This window comes from Tasmannia lanceolata, unplaced genomic scaffold, assembly GCF_043159265.1.
Source record: "Tasmannia lanceolata isolate RefF3 unplaced genomic scaffold, GAP_Taslan_0.1 ptg000025l, whole genome shotgun sequence".
Lineage (NCBI taxonomy): Eukaryota > Viridiplantae > Streptophyta > Magnoliopsida > Canellales > Winteraceae > Tasmannia > Tasmannia lanceolata.
The window spans coordinates 7,010,310-7,022,498 of record NW_027518702.1 but is presented as its reverse complement, the minus strand read 5'-3'; the positions used below and the strand labels follow the sequence as shown (position 1 = coordinate 7,022,498).

The 12,189-nt window shown below is 40.6% G+C and overlaps 1 protein-coding gene and 1 pseudogene across 1 annotated transcript; one reads left to right on the top strand and one right to left on the bottom strand.

The window, feature by feature from the left end:
• Positions 1-1,656: 1,656 nt before the first annotated feature.
• Positions 1,657-3,782, bottom strand: LOC143857600 (glucan endo-1,3-beta-glucosidase pseudogene; annotated as a pseudogene).
• A 5,147-nt stretch (positions 3,783-8,929) lies between these two features.
• LOC143858128 (17.3 kDa class II heat shock protein-like) lies at positions 8,930-10,190 on the top strand. Its single transcript, XM_077368761.1, has one exon. The coding sequence runs from the start codon at positions 9,050-9,052 to the stop codon at positions 9,509-9,511; it is 462 nt and encodes a 153-aa protein (XP_077224876.1). The 5' UTR covers positions 8,930-9,049; the 3' UTR covers positions 9,512-10,190.
• Positions 10,191-12,189: the final 1,999 nt, after the last annotated feature.

The following is a 12,189-nucleotide window of genomic DNA, read 5'->3' as shown; positions in this document are numbered from 1 at the left end:
CTTAAGGATAAACCCTAATGATGACCTTCCATTACTCCAATGGAGAGAAAAACGCATGTGACTCCATGATTAATTTTCTAAATATTCTTTAAAGATTTTGTTTTCTTCAATGGCTACAGGAGAATCTTAAAAGATATTGTCAATACTTGAGGTCATGTTTGATAGGGGTGCAACTCGAGTAGGGTTGGATCGGATTGAGGCCAACCCCTAACCCAACCCGAGATAGTATTCCCTCAACCCTAACCCAACCTAACCCGAGCCTCGGGGTGAGGATGGTCAACCCTAACCCAAACCATCTACCCAAAATCGGGTCGGGTTGTAGGGTTGGTTTGGGTTCACCTTGGTCAAACACAGGAAAATTCAATAATACAAAGAAAATTAGGATAAAATTATAGGACGGAGGAAAGGTTTGGGTCGGATCAGGTTGCCAAGGCCTCAACCCTAATCCAACCAAAAATTAAATCGGGCTGGCATTTCCCAACCCAACCTGAGGAAATGCCAACCCAACTCGAGCCAAAATCGAGTTGAACCCGTCCGGTTCGGGTTGAGCCCAACCCAAGTTGCACCCCTAATGTTTGACAATCGTGAAATTTTTTTTTCCATGCAATAATAGTTTATAATGTAGTGAGAGAAGGAGATACTTGAGAGGGAACCGGTAGAGGTGAGATGTGGCAAAAGTATGGAAAAAATAAATCATATTTTGGGTAGAGTTTCATCTTTTCCTTGTTCTTCAACCTTTTCTCAGCATTGTTAGATCCCTCCCTTCTCCGCCCTCTTTCACCATTGTGTAAACTAATATTCCATGGAAAGAAAATTCATGGCTACCAAACATGGCCTTGGTCTCTTCGTTAATATTTCTCATGTAATACAAACCTAAAAATCCAAGGGAAAATTACATTTACACCCCCTCTAGTTTCTGACACATCCACTTCTACCCCTATAGTTTAAAACATGACAACTACACCCCCTGTAGTTTCAATTTGTATAAGGTAGGCCTCTTCAATTGACAATTCGTCCACAGATTGAAGGGTTACGATGATCCGATGGAGCTGATTTTTTAGGCACACCCTATCTATGTCAGGTCCCATCAAATGAACGTTTTGGATCATCCAAATAATGTGGGCCCACTGTGTTTTTGGTAGTGTTTGGATTCGGGTATGGGCCCACATTGTTTGGATGATCCAAAACGTTCATTTGATGGGACCTGACATAGATAGGGTGTGCCTAAAAAATCAGCTCCATCGGATTATCGTAACCCTTCAATCTGTGGTCGAACTGTCAACTGAGGGGGCTACCTTATACAAATTGAAACTACATGATGTGTAGTTGTCATGTTTAAATCTATAGGCGTCGAAGTGGATGTGTCAGAAACTAGAGCGGGGGGTGTAAATATAATTTTCCCAAAATTCAATAGCAATTAAAAGCTGGACAGAGATACGTAAACGATTTGTCATATATTAAATTGCGTGGGAGTGTGTACATGACATGTGCAGATTATTACAGATTATACGATTTGTCATATATTAAATTACGTGGGAGCGTATACATGAAATGTGCAGATTATTACGTCTCTCTCTCTCTCTCTCTCTCTCTCTCTCTCACACACACACACACACACACACACAACAATTTCTTACTTAAGAAAAGAAGTAAACGTAAGTTTTCAATATAGTGCATTTCCCATATAAGAAGATAAGGACATACAAGAGAAAATATATGTTCTCTCCTTATTTATTGAGTAACATAATCAATTGAAAAGGGGGTATACTGGGGACATATTGGGATAGAAAAGGCCCCAGTTCTGCTCAACCCCTTGAGGTTTAAGGTCCTCATTGAACATGGCAAAGATGAAAGTATCCATACGGCACCCTGGTCTCTTTGGGGTCCCTCCTGCCATTACATGGTTCACCATATTCCGATTATAAGCTTGGGCCAAACTCGGAGTTGTAATGTCTCCATTGCCTGCATTAGGCCAACCACTCTCTCCCACTGCAATATTTACATCCTGTCCCCCAATCTTCTCCATCGCGGCGTAGAAAACATCCACCATGGCATCAAACAAGAACTGATAATCCGAGCCCCCATCATGAACAACGGTTTGTTGGGCTGAAAATAATGCGTAGTCCATGGAAATATCAACTGGATTATTGGCGTAGGCAAAGTAAGGGTACACATTGATCATGAGAGGGGATTTCGTGCTCGATAAGACTTGAACTATGGATGTCATGGCGTCAATGGAGTCGGAGGTGAATGAGCCTTGTGAAGGAGGGTAGGAGGTGGCAATGGCCTGTTGTCCGACCACGGTGGTCACATTAATACTTAAACCCGCGGTGTCTAGGGCAGTCTTGATGTTCTTCATTGCTTGGGCGACATATTGGGCATTTTCCCCTGGGATCACCTGTTGGGACAAGTTGGTATGATGAATGATCAAATGGTGGAGACAAATAAATAGAGTAAGAAATACAAAGAGACAATAAAATGAGAGAACCAATTAAGTCTTTCTCTTAGCCTCTGTTTCGACGTAAAATGGAAATAAAACAAATGTTATGCTCATTTTTAGTGTAAAAATGGGTGTACAATTTTATTTTTTTACCCCCAGTTTTTATATAGAAAGAAACAGAGCCTTAAAGACTTTAATTTTCCCACTTATGCTGTGGCTACCAGTAAATAAAATCCTGAGGATACAATACCTATGTTATGATCAAGGGTACGCGCGCCCATACTTAGAGGAAAAAAATGAAAGAGAAGTGTCAATATGATGTGATCCAAGGAAATTGCCCAAGAGTTTGAAGATGCGTATCACCAAAATTTATGGAAAAGGTAAGTCCGGAAGCCGCTGTGTTTCCGTGAGTAAAAGTTATTTTTGGTTAGTGTTTTCTTGTGGGAAGCTTGCCAAAGGATATACTGTATTGAGCTATTATAAGCATGCACCCTTTAATTACCAAATGTTACAATTAGAAAGATTGCCAAAGGTTATTCCAAGATTTGAGATTGCCAAAGGTTATTCCATGATTTGAAAACGTTGATTGCATACCAGAAGGAAGATTGGAGAACGTTGCCTATTTTCTCCTCCTATTAGGAGTTGCTTTCTATTCTAATAAGATTTGCCCTTTTCCTTTCTTATAGCTAATAGCAGTTTCTTTATATTCTAATAGGATTTTGTCTTCCTTTCTTATCTTATAGAGATATTATTGCTATTTTGCTTGTGGGTTATTTTAGGAAATGTAAGAAGAGAATGGGAAAGATACAAGTGGAAGAAAAGATAGCTCACAGTAATGCAAAGGGGAGGATACCATTTAAAACAGAAAGAAGTGTCTCTTTGAATAAATCAAAAATTAAATTATGTTGAAATTATAAAACATTACCTCGTTACCGATCGTAACGTAGAGGAAATCAACACCCTTGTAGGGGAGGACATTATTTGATACCCAATTTGTGGCTGCATCTTGGCTCGCAGCAAGGTTAGATAGATCTTCGTTCCTCGTCCCGACTGCGACTTTGAGCTGAGATCCACTTAGAGCTTGGAGCACTGCAGGGTTGGGTTCGTAGATACGGATCATCTCGATGCCGTTTTGTTTGTAGAGATTTATAACATCAGTTGGGGCTGGGAGATTATCCCCATTCAGTCCATAGCAAACCCCTATATGCACTGCATAATTATAAACAATGAACCCATGTTACGTAAATATAATATCAACCTTATTCATAGAAGTTCAAATGATTTGGATGATCGCCTTGTCAAATCTCTATAGCTTACCGCCCTGAACTGCCTTTTTAATCATCTCTTATTTAATTAATGGTAACTTTAAAAAAAAAAAAAAGGAGATTTGAGAACTAAGAAAAGTTACTTGCAGAGATGATGGGAAGAGCCGCGGACAACAGTAGTAATGTGTTGGCACAAACGATCCAATGTGGTGCCATGTCTTTGGTCCTGGTTCAACAAACTAAAAAGAACAAGAAGAGAGAGAGGGAAAGATAGCATAAGTAAATTAAACCCCATATATATACAAAGTTTGTTACTGTTTGATCATAGAGAAAGATATCCAATTTCTTTGATTTCTTTGGAGTTTTTTTATCTAGTTAAGGACTTCTCACGGTCCGATATTTATCGGATGGACGTCGATAAGGTTCATCCATATTAGATTTTCTAGTTTGATATATTATTTTTACTAGTGGTGTTTTATATAGCTTATCTAAGCTATAGCTCAAAAACACATGTGGCCCCACATTTTTTTGGGGATCCAAAGCATTCATTTATTTGAAAAGCCCTTCCATGGATAGGGTGTGTACAAAAAATCAGTCATAGGATCATCCTGCCATATACACAGTCAGTCTCTCTCTCTCTCTCTCTCTCTCTCTCTCTCTCTCTCTCTCTCTCTCTCTCTCTATATATATATATATATATATATATATATATATATATATATTCATTTGATTGGCCCTCACATAGATAGGGTGTCAACAAAAAATCAGCTCCATAGGATCATCCAACCCTACGATTTGTGGAGGTAAAATGGACGTATATAAACCTTCACGCACTTTAGTAAAGAATAGAGATATTATTTCACAAGAGGTATTCTAATGGAGAGAGAGAGAGAGAGAGAGAGAGAGAGAGAGAGAGAGAGAGAGAGAGAGAGAGAGAGAGAGGGAGAGGGAGAGAGAGAGAGAGAGAGAGAGAGATTACAATTGTGATGAGCTTTGAGGCACCAAATTTTGTAAGCAATGTATGGAGAGGGATGGAAGATGATGTGGGCGTGCTTCATTTAAATAGAAGGAGACACAAGCTTCTTCTTCCCATGAAATTAAATAGAGGATAACTTTCCATGTTTTGTTATTAATCCTGAATCTTTTTTTGTGATGTTTCTAATTCATTCCTTCCCTCACGCAATGATTCTTCAGGGGTAGACTTTCCTTTTTTGAGTGGAAATTAAATATTCAATTAAATCTCCGAATTTATTGTGAGCATGTTTCCCCATAGTTAGCAAAATGTGATACGGCACAAAAAAAAATGGCATGGAAAAATAATATAGGGGAATTGCTAGCGTCCATCGCAAAAGACATTTCGAGGCTGATATGTCGCATGTCAGACCAACCGCACCTGTTAGACCTGCCACAGATCAGCCACGAAATGCCTTATGCGATGGACCCTAGCAAATCCCATAGTATAGAATAAGGGAATCATTTCCATAGGATGATCCCAACCCTCGGACCTATAGTGGAATGTATATTATGGAAACCTCTAGAGATCAGAGGGCTAGGATCACCCTATGGAAATGATCTTTGGGGCACAACCTATTTATGTTGTGGCCCATCACATGGACGGTTTGGATCATACTATAGTGTTGTCACTACAATACTTTTTGAAAAATACGATACTATATGGGCTTACACCATATAACACCTCTTAACTACATTTTATATGGCGTATTGGTGTAAGCACTTATACTCCCTTAATCTTCAAAAAGTAGTATACCGACCACACTATAGGATGATCCAAACCATTCATGTGATGGACCCCAACGTAAATAGGTTTTGCCCAAAAAATCATTTCTACAGGATGATCCTAGCCCTCCCATCTATAGAAAAACTGTATATTATGGAAACCTCAATAGATCGGAGGGCTAGGATCATCCAATAGAAATGATTTTTAACAATCATTGGTTGGCCCCACTTATGCATTTTGGATGCCATACGGTGATTGCTGGAGTTCCTACCAACTGATATCCGCCCTAGGATGGTCAGATGATCTTAACTTCTCCGTAGGAAAATGAATTATTCATCGAACTTAGTTTAGAGTAATCCGTTCTCTTATGCAGAAGATATCGACTCTCTGAGATCAAGACCAGATTTGGGTAGGTTTGGTATAGGATTGGGTTAACCCTCCTCGAGAAGAGGCTCAAGTTGGGTAGAGTTAAGAGTTGAGGGAGTGCTACATCGGGTTGGTCGAGTTGGGTCGAGTTGAGAGTTGAGGGAGTGATGCTTCGGGTTGGTCTTAACTTGACCCAACCGGCCCGAGTTACAATCCCTACTTTGGATGGGCCCAAAGCCATCTCAAGAGACATGATTTCACACACAGGTACCCCAACTTTTTCTTAAATGACAAATTGAGATTTTATATGGTGTAAGCTCATATAGTCCAGTATTTTTCAAGAAATACGGTACAGCTTACACCAGAGGATGATCCTAGGCGTCCATTTGATGGACAAAGCATAAATAAGTTGTGCCCAAAATATCATTTCCTCAGGATGATCCTAGCCTTACGATCTGTAGAAGTACCGATATGATGGAAACCATTACAGATCGGAGGGTTAGGATCAGGCCTGGCAAAAGTGACCCGTGTCCGCGGGTTGACCCGGCCCACCCGCAAATTTGCGGGCACGGGTCTAAGTTTTTGTGACCCGTGAAAAATCAACCCGCGGGTGACCCAACCCGCAAAAACACGGGTCGGGTCGGGTCAACCCCGGGCACTCGCATTTTTACAGTATGTTTAAATTTTTGTGAGAATGTTATCGTCACTCACGCTGTTTGTTTTTTTACGAGGGAACTCCTCACTTTATAAAAAGTACGGTATGTCCGGCACCGTAGGATTATCCAAACCGTCCATTAGATGGGCCGTACCCTAAATAGGTTATGCTCCAAAATTATTTCCATCGGTTGATTCTAACCCTCCGATCTATAGAGGGTTAGGATCAACCCTCTAACATCAAGATTGGAGGGATAGGATCATCCTGTGGAAATGATTTTTGGAGCATAACCTATTTAGGCTATGGCCCATCTAATGGACGGTTTGGATCATCCTATGGTGTGGGCCATACCATACTTTTAATAAAGTGAGAGTGACCAGCAGTGTTGTTAACATTTCAATGTGATTTTTATTTTATTATAATTTGCTATCAAGCTTCTCTTTTGGTAATTTCTCGGCAAGTGGGCATTGTGGGTGCACATATACGCTCATCGAAAATGTTGGTAGCAAATGTAAAAAGGTAAAAAAAAGTAATCATTACACCAGAAAAAAGTAAAATAGCGAAACTATAAAGTTGTTAAATGAAAAATTACGTAGAAATGGTGATAGGTTGTAAAATTACCAAAAAAATACAAATAACCTGTGGAATTTTATGACAATTACAGGAAAATTATATGCTGTCAAATCAAAATAGTGATTACAATCCCATATTTGCGGCATATTTGCGGGTGCCCGAGGGTGACCCGCGCCCGCGCGGGTCACGAGAATTTTGACCCGCAAAAATGCGGTTCATTTGATAACCCGACCCGTATGACCCGCACCCGCATCACCCGGGGGTTGACCCGGCCCGGCCCACCCGTTTGCCAGGTCTAGTTAGTATCAATCTATGGAAATGATTTTTGGGGCACAATATATTTTAACAATTTACAAAAAGTCAATCACATTTGAGTGAATTTTGCAAATCAGCCCATGCTATCAATTTGTGACCAAAATACCTATGGTAGATTTTTTTTACTCATAGAAAGACTGTAATATCCTTCTATGTGAATTGATGAAAATTACCCGTGATTCTGTTATATGTTTTGATAGGGTAGGTCCCACCAGCTCAACTAAAACTCATGCATCGGGCCCATTTTGCCAGCCACATGTTTTGATGGGGTGGGATCCATTTTGCAAAACCATGCATAGCATGGGCCCACATTGCTACTATATATAGAAATGATTTTTTCCTTTGCCCTTGATTCAAACATATCATTGAGTGTCATGTGTATTTTGATCTTTTATAAGGTATTTTGAGGAAGGGCGATGATATTTTCACTCCCCCTGCATTACACATGCGCCCCTCTTATTATGTTATTTGACGTAAAAAAGAGTTAAAGTTGCCCACTGTCCACGTAAAATCAGGTTATAGGGGGCGCATGCGTAATGCAGGGGAGTGAAAATATCACCCCCCTTTGAAGAATGATAGAATGAAGGGTGCCCTTGCAAAAATCATCTTCAAGGGGGCCCTTATTGGTTGATTTATGCAAAGTCAACACGGTTTCCACTTTTTCAGGAGGCATCCACTTTTTTGGGTGCCACACTTTGCAGAAATTAACCAATAGGGGCTCCCTTTAAGCTGATTTTTGCAGGGCGCCCTTCAGTCTATCATTCACTTAGTTCGGTGCCACACCTTGCAGAAATTAGCTAATAGGGGCGCCCTTGAAGCTGATTTTTGCAGGGGCGCCCTTCAGTCTATCATTTCTCAGGTAATTTTGGTCCTTTCACAAAATTCACCGTAGACTCTATCAGTCTATTGTAGATTGAGAGGACTTTTCTTTTGGAAGAGAAAAAAACAGCAAACTATATTGACTCCTTTTTGCTAAAAGAGAAATGATAAATTTGCACCCCTACTTTTACATGGGACAGCCACCTCGACTGTAAGTATAGATATAACTTCACAATCCTTTTATTAAAGGGATAATTACATTTACACCCCCTCTAGTTTCTGACACATCCATTTCCACCCTTATAGTTTTAAAAGTGACAAATACACCACTGTAGTTTCAATTTGTTTAAGGTTTGCCCCCTCTGCTGAAGGTTCGTCCATAGATTGAAGGGTTAGGATGATCCGATGGAGCTGATTTTTTGGGCACACCCTATCTATGCCAGGACCCATCAAATGAACGCTTGGGTCATCCGAATAATGTGGGCCCATACCCGAATCCAATTTTCTAACCCTTCAATCTATGGACGAATCTTCAGCTGAGGGGGCAAACCTTAAACAAATTGAAACTACATGGGTGTATTTGTCACTTTTTAAACTATAGGGGTGGAAGTGGATGTGTAAGAAACTAGAGGGGGTGTAAATGTAATTATCCCTTTATTAAATGACAAGTATTACTTCTTAAGTTTTTTTATGCCGCGTAGAACTTCCCCAGTGTTCCACACACTCTCAGAAACTAGTTGAACCCCTTCAGAAACTAGTTGAACCCCTTCGCAAACCGCCTCCACCCTCCTATAAAACAAACCCTCATCTTTCCTCTTCAAAACCCAACAAAAACAAAAACCCAATTCACAGTATAGAAGAACAAGTACTTATCCAACATGATGAGAATTACGGGCTTAGAAAATCCCCTATTTTCAGCCCTCCACCAAATGCTAGAAACCCCCACAGAACAAGAAATGGGTTCATCAAATGCCCCCGCACGTGCCCATGCCCAAGAGGCCAATGCCATGGCCTCAACCCCAACAGATGTTATAGAATACCCAGATAGGTATGTGTTTGTAATTGATATGCCTGGTGTTAAAATTACAGATATAAAGGTTCGAGTGGAGGATAAGAAGGTTTTGGTAATTAGTGGAGAGAGAAAGAAGGAGGAGGAAGAAGAAGCTAAGTATGTGAGGATGGAAAGGAGGGTTGGTAATTTTATGAGGAAGTTTGTGTTGCCTGATAATGCGAATACAGATGAAATCGTGGCCGTTTATCAGAATGGGGTTCTGATTGTCACTATTGATAAGGTCCCACCACCTGAGCCTAAAGAGCCCAAAAATATTGATGTTAAGTGATGGGGTCCAAAATCTGCAACCAATCGGCTGTTGACACGTGGCCCTCACAGGGACCACTGCAAAGCCAACACCTGTCCCTGCTAGGTATGACACCTGGACCAATCGGGGACTTCCACCTGCCCCTCCTAGGTATGAGATCTGGTCCATACAGGGGCTACCACCTGTCCTGGACAGGTGGCTCAGAACCACTATAAATAGCCTTCACTTGTGCTAAGGTGAGGGATCTGAGATCAAAAGCCTAAGCTTTTTGCTCTGACACTGCTCTGCACTCCTGCTCATACTGACTTGAGTGTCGAAGCGCCCGTCCGGAGCACCACTCCAGGTTGGTCTTCTGACCCTTTGTATCATTGTCTGTGCTTGTGCAGCGCAGGACTCCACTAGCCCTTCAGTTGTGGCTTGTCAGATCAGCCCTTCCGGCCCTACCATAACCTGTTACCAATTTTAGACCTAACATTAAGGCTGGTTGAAGAAGGGTGGAGAAGGGTAGGGTTTGGTTGTGTTTTGGATGCTTGGTTCTTTGTGTATATGTTTTTGTGGAGGATGGTCAAGGCTGTGATGTGATGGGATGGAGTGTTCTTTTGTATGAAAAATGTTGCATGGGAAATAGGAAAGTGTTTTTTTCTGTTCTTTGTTCCTTTTGCTGTTTTGAATATCTGAATAGTCTCTTCTCTGGTTTTCACGGCTGGACTTTAGTTCTTTTTCTGATTTCAAGTTTGATTTTTGCTTCTTCATGTTCAAGAGAATCAAGACCAAGCTCATATTATATGAGAAAAGTGTTTCTAGTCGGCCGACTGGACTGGATACACCAGAAGCAGTGGCCCGCATTTTTTGGATGTGTGCCCAAAAAATAAGCCCCGTAGGATCATCCTAACCCTTCGATTTGTGGAGGTGAAAAATGGACGGATTTGTGCTATCTATGTCAAGGCCCATCAAATGAATGGTTTACATCACCCAAACAACATGGCCCATCTTATTTCTAGCCGGTGGACTGAATTTTATTTCTAGCCCACGAACTAGAAACACTTTTCTCATCTGATGTTTTGAGTTTTCAATTTGATAATTCGGTTTGGGAAATAATATATTCGCGCTCCTTTTTTACTTGGCACAGCCCCCTGTAGTTTATAAGGGTAGTCACTAGAAGGGGTAGTCCTGACTAAAGGGGCTGTCTCAATTTTGTACATAAGAAGTCTAAATGTTATGCAAAATTTAGTCTACTTGGTTATTTTTAGTTTTCTTCATCATGACACATCAAAGATTTTGTGCCAGGTATCTCTGCTTTGTGTATTTGCACTACATCCGTATTAAAAACTTGAAACTGGACAGTGACAAGATTCACCCATTGACAAATTTCAGTACAATGTTTACACACAGATCATTTTCCATGGTACTCTCCAAGTAAACAAGCAATGCCAAAGCTTACAATACAAACATCAGCAATCAAGACATAGCAAGTGCTACTCCAAAGAGGCCATGGAACTAGAATGTCAAATGGATCCAAATCGGATCATAGTCACTATCCGTTCGAATTTCTTACCATTCAGCTCCTTTTTGGAGTGCTTTTCGGATGTTACTGTGTCACAATCCATTTCGTATTGGACAGTCCTTCAGTGTCAAAGGCCTACTTACATTGGAGAGAGAGAGAGAGAGAGAGAGAGAGAGAGAGGTTTGTGGTCTTAAGTAGGATCTTTTAGCGGCCGTTTGGGTACGCAGATTTTAGAATCTTAGATTTCCTCCCAATCCTAGTGAGGAGACGACCCGTCCTTTTCTATTTTCTCGCCTTTCTTTCTGTCAGCAATAGAGCAGGATATCATCTCAAGCTTCAATCTTTGGATGGGGAGATTTCTAAAACCTAGATTTCTTACTTTAGATCCAAGATTCTAAAGAGAAGTGATGCAGTCTTCTCTCGTCTCCCAACTACAATTTTAAGGAAATCCAAGATTCTAAAATCCACATATCCAAACGGCACCTTAATGTTACGAAAATATCCTCATAAACACACAGAAATGAAGATGTGAAGAACATTTTCATATATGGTTTTGATCCAGGATGCTCCATCGGATGTTATGGTTACGTTTATGGTTTTGAACTAGGATGCTCCATCGGATTTTGTTGCTACGTTTGGGTCACTCACTACATAAAATAATTTCCACCTTTGTATATGGATCCAATGCGCACATTCAGATACACCTGTTATGCCCAATTCCTGACCATTAACATTCGGATCCTTTGGATCCATAGCACCATATGGGTCCATTGACACCTGTTATGCCCAATTCCTGTCCATTAACATTCGGATCCTTTGGATCCATAGCACCATATGGGTCCATTGACACCTGTTATGCCCAATTCCTGTCCATTAACATTCGGATCCTTTGGATCCATAGCACCATTTGGGTCCATTGACACCCCTACAGGAAACCACACCGACAAATTTCATTTTGAAATGTTGAATGATGTCCTCAAATCTGCTGGGGCTGAGCAGAACTTTGTCTGCTCCATTTTCTCTTGATCATTTGTTTGATCTTCTATCATACATCACATTGTTTGCTTCATATGTTTAGATCAAGAGCAAATAAATGATATAAAGTGAATTAAATCTGCCTCTATAAATAGCCTTGGCTTCTGAATTTTTACTGCTTCATGTAAACAGATTTCGTTTCTGTGATTCCAGCGAGTAA

What these genes read in the sequence shown, in the direction of transcription:
- LOC143858128 (XM_077368761.1), top strand. Translation starts at nt 9,050, where the DNA reads ATGATGAGAATTACGGGCTTAGAAAATCCCCTATTTTCAGCCCTCCAC.